The 14,908-nt window shown below is 45.1% G+C and overlaps 1 protein-coding gene and 1 long non-coding RNA gene across 7 annotated transcripts in view; one reads left to right on the forward strand and one right to left on the reverse strand.

Annotated features, from left to right (window-relative positions):
* LOC116843654 overlaps positions 1-14,908 on the forward strand; it is a 307,139-nt gene that overhangs the window by 252,721 nt on the left and 39,510 nt on the right. The window contains exon 1 of one of the 6 annotated variants that reach the window (XM_032814288.1): positions 3,023-7,401. The exons of the other annotated variants lie outside the window; for them this stretch is intronic. Coding sequence (XP_032670179.1) covers positions 7,372-7,401 — 30 coding nt within the window. The 5' untranslated portion in view covers positions 3,023-7,371. Of the gene's footprint in view, positions 1-3,022; positions 7,402-14,908 lie in introns of those variants that run through there. 6 annotated transcript variants of the gene reach the window in all.
* LOC116843674 overlaps positions 1-14,908 on the reverse strand; it is a 154,641-nt gene that overhangs the window by 115,086 nt on the left and 24,647 nt on the right. The window lies entirely within an intron of this gene.

Raw genomic sequence — 14,908 nt, forward strand, 5'->3', positions numbered from 1 at the left:
TCTCTCTCTCTCTCTCTCTCTCTCTCTCTCTCTCTCTCTGGCGGAGCTCGCATTTGACGCGAACGAATCTAGAGTGGATTAAAATTATCAAAAGGCAGAAGTATCTCTGCTTTCGGTCGGCCCGTTGTGTTTCAGTTTGCCGCTCAATTTATCTATCAGAGATTAATATGTTGGACGCAAGTATTGCTCTCGTATTGTTTATTACTAACAAGGGAACATCGCGAACCCGAACTCTAATTTTGATACACTTTTGTATGTAGAGTAAATCAGTACATGAATTACGTATATTCCATTTGTGTCCTATCGCTTTTTAAAGGTATGTTTTACACTCTTAAAGTAAAAAGGACGATTCCACTTTTTCGTGTATTACCCTTAAATTAAAGGAGATAGAAAAAAAATTATTTAATAAAAGTTTAATAGTAAGTTAAGTGCTGTAAGTTATAATATAAGGCATAAATAAAAAATATCTTTTTATTGTAACAAAATTTTTTGTAGGTAATTTTTATTTATGTTTATGTCAATTTACAGCACTTAACTTACCATTAAACTTTTATTCGATAAATTTTTTTCTATCTCCTTTAATTTAAGAGTAATACACGAAAAAGTGGAATCGTCCTTTTTACTTTGTGAGGGTAAATCATACCTTTAAAAAGCGACATAAAAAGGGCACAAATGGAATATACCATTATTCATATATTAATTTACTCTACATACTCACAAAAGTGTATCAAAATCAAAGAGTTCATGTTCGCAATGTTCTCTTGTAAGGAATGTCATAATGAACGATTCGTTCGTTTTGAGCATTATTTCGCGGGAGATCCCACGATAATGATACGAAACGAGATTCTTTAGCGATTGAGGAACGTCTTTGCGCATGGTGTGTCTCTCCAAAACCAAGACTTCTCTCTCTTCCTCTCTCTCTCGCTCTACCATTTACTGAATGCGCGATGTTTCGTCGGTGTCGCGAGCCGCCCGAATCGCCGGCGGTAAATCCGTTATCCGGCTTTCGAGAGCGCGCGAGTCGTTATTAAACGGCGGTGATGCCGATACGACCCATCGATTTTTCCGCGAAACAAATAAAGCCACTCGTGCACCCCCGCCACCGTCGCCATCACCAGCCCTGCCACTCTCTCTCACTCCCGTCCGCCGCCCCCCTCGGGAGAGGCAAATTATTCAAAGGGCCCGCGTCCCTCTCCCGCGAGCACCATAATGCGAGTGGCCGCGCTTGTATACGGGAGTTGTATGGGGGGGTTTGCGGCAGGCGGTACCATAAGCACACTGCATATGGGTATCGGAAACGCGCGTAGATCACGCAGGATTATTCGGACACCCTCGGCGATCCCTAAGCTCTGCTGGATGCATGCTAATTGCCGTGAAGGCACACATATTCATGTACCTCGTGTATCTACAGGGTGTCTTCCCTGGCGCCGGGCCCCGATCGCAATCGTAACGACAAGGATTCCCTTGGTTGTGTTAATTCGCAGCTCGACTTTACTTATCTCGGAAGAGATCGGCGGGCTTGATAATACTTCTCACACGTGGTTGATCGCACAAACGAGGGGTGCGTCTCGAGAATTGAGTTTCGCTTCGGAAAAATATTTTAACAATCTCTAAGCGACTGAGCATCTCCGCCGAGAACATGCTTCCGAAATTTGAGGAGCGAGCCATTACGTCGTTGCGATTGGTAATCGTGAAAATTCGATCGTGCTGTTTGCATTTCTGAAAAAAATTAGATACGGTCGTTTCGGGGCACCATGTATACGTGCGTTATGTGTCCCGTGTATATCCACGCGGGGAAGATATACGTGAACGTGTTTACGTGTGTCGGTGTTTAAAAAGGAAGGGGCGGTTAATAGGGGACGGCGAAATCCACCCCTATAGACATCCTTTCGAGAGCGGCACGAAAATAGCGCAGTCCATGAACAGACGAGCGACTACACATGCAACAAGGGAACCGTGCGGTTAGGGGGAAGACGAAGGATCGGGGATTGATCCTGTAGATCACTCTAATGCTCGAGCTGAACTTTTTTCAATTTCGCCGAAAGTGCCGCTTTATCGTGGAACGTCAATGAAAGATTTATCAAATCGGAATCCTCATGGATCGCGACGTGAGGACTCGAGTCCTCTGCGACATTATTAAGTGTGTGCATATATGCACAATGAGATAAAAAATATCTAAGAAATAAAAACTATTTATTCGATGGGTATCAATATCTACACTGACTTGAGCTAATATAAAATGTTCTTCAAAACAGAAAATGTATGTGTTTTTCTTAGAATAAATAATTGCTTTCGTGAAGAGCCAAGATTTCCACAAGATTTGAAGAAAATGTATCTTTTTTTATTTGAGAAATATTTTATTTTAGTACAAAATATGTTAATGAATAAATATATTTTTTTCTTAGACATTTTTTCTCTCAGTGCACGACACGAGATGAAATCTCTTTCGAGAGAGAGGCCCAAGACGAGATAAAAATTCTGCGGCTATTCGAAGAGATAGAGAAATATTTCCCCTTTTCGTCGCGATGCGTGAAAAATCCGCGGATTATGCGGCCGTTATTTCGCGAAGACACCAGGTACATCGCAAGTAAAAGTGATGAAACGAGTTAACCGTGGCACGTTCGGAAAATATATTGAGATATTTGTAAATAAAAATTTCCCTCACGATACTCGGTTAACGGCGGTGGAGGTGCATCGATCACTCCGGCCGGTATTAACGCGTAATCCCCTTTTGTGTACCGCAGCACACCACTTTCGCGCGCGCGCGTTAAGGAAATAATCCCTCATGTTTATGTATCTCGGCCCTCGCATCCTTTAATGCGCGCTATGAATTTTTTTCCTCTTTCTCCTTTTTCCAAAGCGCCGCCACACGCGCGGCGGTCGGATATTTTTCGCATTACGTTAAAAATGAAAGTACGGTCCTCGAAGGCGGACCCAGCCGCGGATAAATCACCACGTGGGGTCGACCTCGTTGGCGGCGGGAACCGGGGGGAGAGGGAAGGGTGGCTCGACGTCGGCGTCGGGGTCTCCTCTTCTCTTTCTCTCCCGCGTAAAATCAGCTTAAGAGAATTTTCAGACGTCGAATTTCTGCAAAACTTCCAAAGGCACAGAGGCCGCCGTTGTGCGCCGCGGTCGCGTTGGCGCCGACCCTAATCACTTTTAAAACGCCATAAAGCGGATTAGCCGTAAGGGATATTATGGGCCAATCGAAGTTATGAATTCATTAGGCGAGCGCGTGCGGGTAAACGAGATTACGAAGTCGCGGTCGAAGTTCCAACCGGCCGAAATCGGCGCTAACTCTCTCGGCCCCGGGCTGGCCTAATCGCGACCTCAATTATCTGATACAGCCGTAACGTTCGGCTAAACTCTGCTGCGATTATTATTATCGTGTGGTGGACGAGTGTGTGAAAGTATAAGTTCCGAATAATCACTTGTCGGCGCGAACGCACCTAACGATGCCGTGATCACGCGCTGCCTCTCTCGTCGTAATTATTGAGCCAATCAAAGTTAAAGCGACGCCTGCTTTCGGCCGCTCCGTTAACCGTAGCTCGCGTGGAACAGCACACGGGGGTGCGATTTAATTAATTAGGGAAACGACAGTTACTCGACAACGACGACGACGACGACGACGACAAGGGTTGGCCGGAATCAGGCTGTGTGTTGCGCTACTACGGATTTCTTCTTTTTTATATACCTTCCGTGCATGTTTACCGTCACATGAAAAATGTAATGTGGAAGATTGAGACGTTGGCGAGTTAAAAACGTTCCAACGGCGAGGGCAAACAACAACGCAACGTGCGTTTCTGCGGAATTTTACATTTGCACACCTCATCCGCTTCGTTAATTTTTCATGGGCATATTTACGCAAGAGAAATATATACAGCCACGTTTAGAAAGGGAGAATTATTCGCGCAAAGAAATATTCGTACACTGAGAGGAAGGATATCTAGAAAAGAAAGAGATATTTATTTAGTAAGTAATATAACGATATATTTACTTAACGAAATATTATCATAACGATACATTTATTGAGAATATTTTTTCTCAGATATTCCTTCTCTCAGTGCAGAAAGGTATTTTCATGTCGCAGAAAGGTATTGTCGCGTTGACAATAACCAGGAGTAAAGCGCGAGCAGGGAACATCGCGGAAAAAAAAACGAACGTCCCCCATTTAAATATGTAACGTCACCCTCGCTCGGCCTTTCCAGCTAAAATAACGTTGATCGTTCAATCCCCTGGGTATCGATTTAAAACGTCCGGGGCTAATAGCAATCGTGACTCGCTCTATCGTGAGGCTTCACATTTTCGCCCGTCCGTCGGCGCGGCTTTCCGCGAAGTCACTCCGCAAAGTGTATTAACAGGTTGCCAATATCGCGGAAAGTCTCGTCGCGGACGAGAGAGGCGAGAGGGACCGCTCGACATTGTCAGGCGAACAATTTAATATGCGCGGTCGGGACCGGGGGATCCTCGGGTCCTCGGGAACACGAGCGGCCCTTACCGAGGACTCAGTCCCCTCCTCCGTCCCGCCGGCATACCTTATCTATCTTCCGGCAGTCACAAAGCCGAGATCTCTCCGTTTATTGGAAAGCTCTGCCATCGACTAACCCTAGACGCAGGATGAAAAGAGAGAATCCATCCCTCCTCGCCCTCCTCGCGAGCACTCGCGGGGTATTATCGATACAGGATACCGCGAGCCTGGTATGTCGTCTGAATGTTGATGCTTCCCGGGGCAATTTGGGGATAGGGCCGGAATTTGCATGACATTCCCGTTGTGAGATCGCTCTCCGTGCTCTACGTACGCGACGTCCCGGTGAACCGAATAATTGAAGAGGACGTCCCGGCAAAGGAGAAAAAAAGTAAAAAATAAAAAGAGTGAAAGGCTACGAGCACCGGATTCGTTAGCCGGAAAAATTCCTATGTTGAATGTGTGAGTGAGAGAGAGAGAGAGAGAGAGAGAGAGAGAGAGAGAGAGAGAGAGAGAGTCTCGCTCTCTGTGTAACGTGGAATCAGCGACGAATTTCTGTATCACTGCCTTCGCTCTGGAAGGAGCAAATAAAAATGGTTCCATCTCCAGGAACTATTATTAAGTCTAAAATTTAAATTCTTTTTATATCCTGCAATAATATAGAATGCTTAAAAAATATTAACACCTACGTGAAGAATTCGAAAATCTTTCAAAAAAATAGCAATAAAAAATCTAGATATTAAGAAGAAAAATCTAGATATTAAAAAAAGAAGTCACTCGTCTTGAAGAAAATCGCACGGTAATTTTAATATTAGAAACAACCAAGCAGTCATTTTGGGCAGTTTTTACTTTTAAATTAATATCCTGTTTTTCGTGAGAGACAGGATTGAAATGAATGCTCCATCAGAATAAAAGAAGAATTTGACGATAAGTCAAAATTTTCAAATTTGGTTCTTTACATAAGAAGGATGTTAATTTAGAAAATGAAAATTACCAGAAAAAAATGACCGGAGCTTGGTGCTCCAGCGTTAAATTACCTGAGAAGATCGAATTTAAAAATTACTTCTTTAATTAAAATTAATGGAGATAACTTCACCAAGTTGTATGCATGAAAAACACGGAAGTGCTCGCAAATTTTGAAGTGAGTCCGCGTTTCTTTTGGGAAAAATCTCCGTGATTCCCCCGAAATCTCGCGTCCTCTCGTGTCGTTGCAACATGCGCTTCTCCGTCACTTTCCTTCGTCGCCCGCTCTCATCCTTGCTTGGAAAATCGCGCAAGCGAGGCACGTCCGACTCGGCACGTCGACGAGACCTCGGCGCGCAAACGTGCAGCCGGAAGTCCTCCTCGGACGTGTAGACGTGCGTGCACGAACGAGCGAGCGAGCGAGTGAACGAACAAACGAACGAAGGAACGTACCTACGGAGGGGCGAACCGACAGGCGGACGCGGGGGTGACAACGAGCGTGTGGTGTGTTACGCGCGCGGAGGGGCCGTGCACATGCGCAAGATCGCGCTCACGAGGGTTGCAGTGAGTCAGAGCCGGAGGGGCCGAAGACAGAGGGGAGAAGGTCGCCGGCGGCCGGTTAATCGACGGCGACGGGATCGTCAGTCGGTCGGAAAGCGTCGCGACGCTCGGTGCACTCTGTGCACTCTGCTCTCTCGCTCTCTCTACTCTGTCATCGAGCACGGAGAGTCGCCAGACGACGAGCACGACGACGTCGACGACGTGGATCGCTTGTTGTCGCGCGGCACCCTCCACGGCGAACACGATGCAAGTCAACGCCGCGCGATTCGGATGACGAACAAGAGCGAAGGCGCGAGGAGGGTGGTCATGTCCGGCGGCGAAGTGCGTAGCGGAAGTTGACGAGGACGAGAGGGTGACGACGGGCAAGCACGACGAAGACGAGGATGTTCCTCGCGCGGAGATGACCGGTCGCTTGGCTCTCCACGCTGAAGAGTAAACTCAAGAGTACGCGACGCGCTCGCGGTGGTGGCGAGATACCACCTGGGGAGCGAGCGTTGCCTTAGTCCTGCGGGGATGCGGGCCGCGGAATCCTCTACCTCGAAATCGTGATATATCTTTTCTACGTATCTTGTAAGGGCTGCTTCTCGCCGCATGTAAACACGGGGCGTATCGTCCGCCAGCTCGAAGACTGCTGTTCCACTCGCTTCACATTTGGGTGAAGAGCCGAAGGCGGTTCGGGCACGAAAACGGGCTCCTCCGGTCTACCTTTTATCACGGAGGGTCGCGTCGAGCTCGGGAAATCAGGAGGCGACCACAGCGACGACTCGCTAACAGCTGCGACAACATCGCGCAGAGGGGAGCTTGTCGAACGGCTCGCGTTGTCGTCGGAGCTGCCGGAGTCGAAAGAAGACGCGGGGCTCAGACGAGGGGCGACGAGGGTGGGCGGTGGTGGTGGTAGCAGTCGTGCCGGTCGACAGAGCAGCTGCGCCGGCAATAGTCGTAACACTACTAACGACCGCTGCAGCAACGATAGTATTAGTAGTAGCGGCGGCAACAGCAGCAGCAGCAGCAGCAGCAATAGTAGTAGTAGTAGCAGCAGCGACGACGACAACAGCAGCGTAAGCTGCAACGGTAGTGTTGGTAGTGGTGGTGTTGGTGGTTGTAGTAGTGGTAACGTCGTCCTCGTAGTCGATGGTGCTGGCAGTCGTAGTAGTTGTATCGGTGGAAGACTGTCGTGCAAGGGTGGCTCGACGCGACTCGTAATAAAGGGACTGGTGGAGGGCCCGGCAAGCAGCAGGGTGGCCGCGCGAGTGCACCCGAGTTGGGGAGCGGGCGCGAGAGGGGTGAGTCCCTCTGCACCCTCAGGACGGGGATGTCCCGCGGCCGACGGCGTCCCTGGTCGAATCGTCGCCGTCGGCGCTACGACACGGAATCGCCGGCCGATGGGCGCCAATCTCACTAAGCAGAGCAGGGTGAGTTCTCTCTCTCTCTCTCTCTCTTTCTCTCTCTCCTCGTCTCTCTTTGGGGGTCGAGTCGTGACGCGTGACTTTCAAAGGGAGGTCTCATTGTCGTCGTTGTTTTGTCGCGCGAATGCAGATGCATATCGAACGGAGGGTGCATTTTAGAGAAAGCGCGCGACGAAACGGCGCAATTTTTTTAGCAATATTTGTAGGAATCTTATTGGAGAAATGTGATATTGTAAGAGAGCGAGATTTCCTTGCTCAAGTTGGTCGTCATAATTGACGAATTGTGATAAATTAGTCGCCATAATTCGAGCAGATCTTGATTCAATATTATGGAAACTAATGCGTCATAGATTGGTTGAAACTAATAATAATGTATAGCAGATATATTTTGGAGAGAGCCAAAATTTTTCTTTTTTGAAATTAATAAATTCTGAGAAGCACGATATATGTACATATGTGATTTTATTTTTTCTTTACTGTCGATACCCAACGAGCGAGAGTATAGTGTGATTAATAACGTTACCGAGAGCAGCGATATAGCGTTCCCCCATGCGCGAGAACAACGAATAACGGCGGCCTGAAGACGGTATAAGCGCGCCGTAGGTAGGCTGAATGAACGGTACTGTGATAGACACGTGGGCGAGGAAAAAAGGCAACGAGGAAATTCACGGGCCATTAAAACGCTCGCAGGTATCTGCCCGTGGATATCTGCGCTTGTGAGAGACAGCCATTCACGGGGATCTCTCGCTGCCGATGAATGAAGCATTCACGCGTCCGCGCGCGCGGTGCCGAGCGCACTCTCGCCCGCGTTCGTGACCTTCTGCTTCTGATTTCGTCGATCTGCGGACGCGAGTCCGCTCTTCGCGTTCAAACAGTTCGCGATTAACCGAGTGGAGGAATGTACGCGCGAATATCTGTGATTTGTGCAGCTTGTTCCTTCGATTTGCGTACTCGCGAATTATTGAAGAGAAAAATTAAAAAAACAGAATAATATTGAATAAATTATTAGACCTTAAGATGCACAATCGAACCTAGATTGGGAAAGTCAATAAGAGTCTATGCAGGACATACTTAAAAATGCTTGAAAATTTAATATTTGTGGAACGCAAAAGAGGATTGCCTAAAACGGCCCCCGAGCGGATCTCTAAATAAAGGTGTATAAAGATAATTAAATATGGAGAAAAACAACTCTTTCTTTCTTTTCTCTCTTCTCTCTCTAAAATTAACTAGAGTTGTCAGAAGATTCAGTTACTATACTTCTATTGAGTCAAGTACTCAATCATCTGATCAAGAGCTTCTGACTTCGCAGACCGATTACTCCTTTACTAATGAGCAATCATTCATGAAATGAGCAAAGTTTCATGAAATTTGATAAAGGTTTTGGGGAGATATATAAGGGAAAACGTATTGAAACTTTGACCACTTTAGCCACCTATACCTCCTTTTGGCCACTAGACAGGACAGTGTCTATTGACAAAATTAAAGTACAAGTAGGGAACTATGATTTATGACATTGGTTTGATCGTTATCCACGGGAGGGACGAGGTTCCTATATTCATTTGTAGAGAAATAAAATTCATTTCGCAAACTTTATTTCACAAAAATAAATTTCGCATCTCACAAATGATTTTTGCAGGTATTTTCTTTTCAGTACGTCGATTGTACAAATGAAGCAAGACAAGGGACCTTGAAGGCTCCAGAGTCAACCTAATGTTTCGATCGCGCGTCATGTTCCGTTGATTTGTGAATGTATTGTGTTTCCCAATCTCTCTCGACATCTTGCGTACCTCTTATAATGCTTTTTTCTCTGATCTAGATTCGAGAATAAAATAAAAAGAGAGTTTCTCGTTTTTTAAGACACTTGCCGGGTACCGCGATAAAATTTCACAAGAAAACGACTTGCGTAAATCCGTGCAAATCGCAAACGCTTAACCGAAATCTTGCGCCTCGCCGAGACAACGCCGACTATTCGCTGTCCTTTAAACCGGCTTTAAATGCTCGCGTAATATCGCGAAAGTGCCTCGCCTCGAGATAAAGCGAGCATTATGAGCGGCGAAGTGTCGGTTATACGGTAATACGCGCGATAGTAAAGCTCGCAAACGCGCCGCGCCGCGTTGTGAGTCGTTTCACGTCGAGACAAAACGAACTATACAGGACTGAAGATAAAGAGTGGGATAAAAGAGAAAGAGAGAGAGGAAGAGAGAAAGAGAGAGAGAGAAATATGTAAAAGAGGAGAAACAAAAGTGCCGCAGTTCCCATAGTACTACATAATACGCATAGTTTGCCGCGTACATGCAAACGTAAATGCTACAGTTTGGCGTTACGGCCGGTTACTAAGTTGCGAAACAGCACTCTCCGATTCGCGAATACCGCTGGCAAGCGGAATGCCTATACGCCGCATACCCGCCGTCGAACATTCCGGGAGTCGAGCGAGATTTTTTCGAGCGTTTTATTGATATGCAACGAGCGCGCGGTACAATGCACCGGCGCGGTGTGTTGCACCCGCCACGAGTATTGATAACAACCACTTCCACGTGACGGTGCGTTGCATACCCGAAACGTGCTCGTTATCAACGTAACCGTGAGTATTAAATCACGACGATAACCCCGGCTAAACCCAGTTGAATCAACTCTCTTTTCTCCCGTGCGGCATTGGCGACCGGATTTTTTCATGCCTTAACAACTACGCGCCGCTCCGTGTGCCATTTTGCGAAATACCTAAGAATCAGCCACTTGTGTTTTCTTTTTTTTTTTCTTATTCCATTCACTCTCTCTTTGCATACACTGAGAGAAAAATGTATGATATTTGGAACTATAATGGCATAGTAAAAATATTATAGTTAGGAATATAATTTTTATAGTAAATGTTACCATAATATTTGTAATATTTACAATATAAGTATAGTATAACTGACCCGTGTAAAATTTTTACCAAGAATTATAATTATTTGAAATAAAAAATATGGTAAGGTGGCAAATATTGAATGGTAAGAGAAATTAACTATTTTATATAGTCAATACAATTGGAATATTTGGCAAATATAGGTACATGTAACTACATTCCCAAAAGGTGCTTTATCATATATATAGAGTAATAAGATGGTGACTATAAATCTGTGTTCATTCTACTATATCTTCATGTTTAGATGAACTATAAATATATGTTTGAGGCCAAAACGAACTATAAAATATAGTGAGATTATAGTTATTCCAACTATTTTTTTCTCTCAGTGTATGACGAAAATTCGAATATCGTGTAAAGTGCACGGAACAATGCTGCTGTATCGATCGGGTTGGTCGTCAAATTGCAGTAAATATTCTTGGTTTAAACAGAAATATGATTGAAACTGATACATACATTGTTTTAATAACTCAAGTATTACTTTTATATTAATTTTATTTTATTTTAGTATTATTTTAAGTTATTTTAAGTATTTTAAGTTATTTTAGTATTATTTTAAGAGTATTATTTTAATAATATTGAATTTAATAATTATTGAATCAAAAAGATTTACTCCAATTATGACGCTGCTGACCAATCTTATTGACACAACAGCACTTTTTCCCCTGCAACAATTAATAAAAATTTACTTACTCGTACTCTCATAACCCCCTCGAATAAAATTCCGCTTGAAAGATGGCACAACGGCTGAATCATTCGAATTCGAGTGATTTTACATTGGTACGCGGTAAGAACAATTACAAAACTGAATTTCCCATTGCCCGGTAAAAATAGGAATGAAGTGAGTGATGAAAAATTCGGTTGTAGGAATAGAAAGATTCCTGTAGGAGCTTTCTATTCAGTCAATGATTTTCAGCTGTTGCAACCAAGTTTTAATATAGTTCATACAAATGTTTTCCGCTGAGGAGTATTATTTCACGTCGATGAATTTTCATCTGCTCCCTATTCAGTTGCACGAATCAAGATTTCTTTTCTGCGTGCACGGAAAAACACATTAGTGTAACTAAATGTTCCATTGTCTGATAAGAATAGAGGCTAAATGAAAAACTCGGTAGGAACAGAAAGTTTCCCTGTAGGGGCTTTCTACTCGATCATTTATTCTCAGAGTTATTGCAGCCAAGTTTTAATACAGCTGAATGTTCGAACAAATATTTTCAGTTGCGGTAACAGGAATATCGTTTCGCGTCATCGCATTTTCATCTGGCCCCCGTTCAGTTGCATGAACTAAGATTGCCTTTATTCGTAGTACAAACTGAATTACTCAGGCTGAATAAATCGAGTGATATTTTCATTCGGAATTGAAGAGTAATGCTGCAATTCTAAGCAGAATCGTAAGTCTCGTAACTTGTTCTCGTAAAATTCGTCAAAACTTATGAGTAGATTTACAAATATATGCAATATCATATGTCGTACAATCACTTATAAGTATCGTAAATTACATGAAATCGTAGATATTTACGAGTAATTGTACGACATTGTATGATATTGCATAAACTTGTAAATCTACTCATAAGTTCTGACGAATTTTACGAGAACAAGTTACGAGACTTACGATTCTGCTTAGAATTGCGACATAAATCTGATATACTCTACAGACCGTTATCGGACGAATTCACCCCCCATCGATTGAGGCGTTTACTTTTGCGATTTCGAGTGGCGAGATTTTCACTATCGTTTCAAGCGAGATTTCACTCGGCGACATTTCGAGTGTACATCGCGGCACTTTCCATCTCGTTGAACCACGGAACGACTTAGTCATTATTCACACTTTACGTATTCCCGTTGCCAAAATCGATAGCGGCGGTTTTGTCGCGCGGCAGGAAGTTTCGAACAGCCATCAGCGTGCTGTACGCTGAAACCACTACTATAGTGGAGTAGTAACGACCGGCGGAGAGCCAGGAGAGAGAGAGAGAGAGAGAGGGGGGGGAGGAAGAGAGAAAGAGCGTTCTCTCGTCGAGGCGCGGGATGTCTCATTGTACTGCGCGCTCTCACCATCACCCACCACCCATCCAACTCGGTTTCTCCCTCGTAACTTGTCGCAGAGAGCGCAAGGGAGGCCGCGCGCGCGCGTGCGATTCTCTCGGAGGTGCGAAAGCGAGTCGGCCTGAAAGATTTATCGCGTTTCTCTCACGGAGGGTATCGAGGATCGCAGGCGCGTGACTCTGTTATCAATCCGCGGAGAAGCTGCTCTTCCAGCCAGAGCCTTTCCTCCCCCTCCCTCTCCTTCTTTCCTTCCTTTCCTCTTGTTCGAAGGATATACTTCACGCGCGTCGCGACCACCGCGTGCTCTCCCCGCATCCAGAAACGACCGGCGGCGTCTCGATCGACCACGAGACGAGTCGACGAACTCGCGATCTGAATTATTGAAAGACCTTTTTCGCACGAGCGACCGGCACGGTCTCCGAATCTCGCCGCTCATTAATTATTTGCCGGTCCCGATGATGCAGCACGGCTTCACGCCGGCGACGCGTTGATTGGACACGACTTCTCCTCGCGAACGCGGAGCGAGCCTTGCGTCTTCCTCTCGCTTGCACGCTGCACGTGTCCCGAATGAAACCGCGTGCACACGTGCACGCGCCGGGGGATTATCGGACGCGCGCGTGTTGGCCCTCTCCGTGGGGTGTCTTTGAAGATTATATCAGCTCTTTTTCCTTTCTGTCTTTCTTTGCCTCTGAGACTCGATCCGACGAGAGGGCTCGTTACCCCTCGCGCGATGCGGCACACGTGGGACGAAAGAAGCTTGCGCGTCGCAAAATGTCGAGTTCGAGGGATATTTGAATTCGCTAACGTTGCGTGAACACGCGTGGCTACCAACGTCACACATGCATGACGCACCGACCTCTCACTTTGAGCTCATCTTTACTGAAAATTTTCCACATAAGCAAACCGGTGGACACAAATAATCTCGAAAAGGAAGTATCGAACTTCTCAAAGTGAAACAACAACTCGAAAAGTCCCGAAAACCGAGCACCGGGACAAAAAATATACCGGAATACAATATTTCTTGAAATAGCGAAAGGATGAAGCTTTCAACAATTTGTCATACAATTTTTCGGGACAATTTCATGCTTTCAATATTTCAGGAGATTGGCCTCAGTTTTCGGGATTTTGATTTTTCGCAATTATGTATATCCATCAACACACCGAGTGTGTTTTATACAATTGCCTGACAATAAATGCAATGTGGTCTGTGGGGAAAATTCTCCAAATAAACCGTGGTAGCGAACGTGTTCAGCACGATGAAGAGAGAGAAAAAAGAGAGAGAGAGACACAGACAGACACGGAAACTGGGAGCGTGGGATGATACCTTTTCCACTTTTCTCTCGCATACGATCGCTATTTATTCCGAGGGGAGAAACAATTCCCAACTCCTGTATATCGCCTCGCACGCAAATACGGAAGCCCTTTTTATCGATTTCGCGAATGGGACACTCGTCATAAAATCGTGACCGTTCCTCGCACAATTCGGCAGAATGGGGCATTCGCCACTCGCGCGACTCCAACTGTAAAAAGCGACTCGAATTGCGACTTTTCCGGAATGAGGCCGGGAGGGGTGGGGGAGAGTGAGCGACCGAAAATCGCGTTCCGAGTGGAAGTAACCTCGCAAATACGACATTCTCGATGGAAAGCAGTCGCGCGGATACGTCGGGAGGTGGTGCGCGGCAACGGGGGAGGAAAAGAGCGTTCGTTAAGATTTAAGGCTGCCATAAATCCGCCCTGGCCATTCCTTAAACCCCTCCGCGCGAGCGAGCGAACGGTGGTCAGCCCGGCTTTTACCAGATTGTATTCCACGATATCTCCCCTTTCGAGCCACCGTCCTCGAATTCACCCACGTCCTTTCCTTCGGCCAACTTCCTCCTCCTGATCGCGACGATATCCGCCGACGTTGGCGGAATTTTTACATTCGATTGTCCGAGCGCGCCGAGCCGAAAAGTCGCCGGACGGACTCTCGCGCGGCGCACACGCGTGATAATGAACGACGAGCTGGAGTGCACCAAGAGCATATCAAGTTGTGGACATTGAATGTAGTTGCCGGACATAGTGACGAATATGTAATACTGCGCGTACACTGAGAGAAAAAAAATAGTTGGAATAACTATAATCTCACTATATTTTATAGTTCGTTTTGGCCTCAAACATATATTTATAGTTTATCCAAACATGAAAATATAGTAGAATGAACACAGATTTATAGTCATCTTATTACTCTATATATATGGTAAAGCACCTTTTGGGAATATAGTTACATGTACCTATATTTGCCAAATATTCCAATTGTATTGACTATATAAAATAGTTAATTTCTCTTACCATACAATATTTGCTACCTTACTATATTTTTTATTTCAAATAATTATAATTCTTGGTAAAAATTTTACACGGGTCAGTTATACTATGCTTATATTGTAAATATTACAAATATTATAACATTTACTATAAAAATTATATTCCTAACTATAGTCTTTTTACTATGTCATTATAGTTCCAAATATCATATTTTTCTCTCAGTGTAAGGTAAAAATATCAATGCCTGGACACGTACCAAGTATA

This window comes from Odontomachus brunneus, unplaced genomic scaffold (genome assembly GCF_010583005.1).
Source record: "Odontomachus brunneus isolate Ranch 3 - 2012 unplaced genomic scaffold, Obru_v1 Obru_scaffold_003, whole genome shotgun sequence".
In the NCBI taxonomy this organism is placed as follows: domain Eukaryota; kingdom Metazoa; phylum Arthropoda; class Insecta; order Hymenoptera; family Formicidae; genus Odontomachus; species Odontomachus brunneus.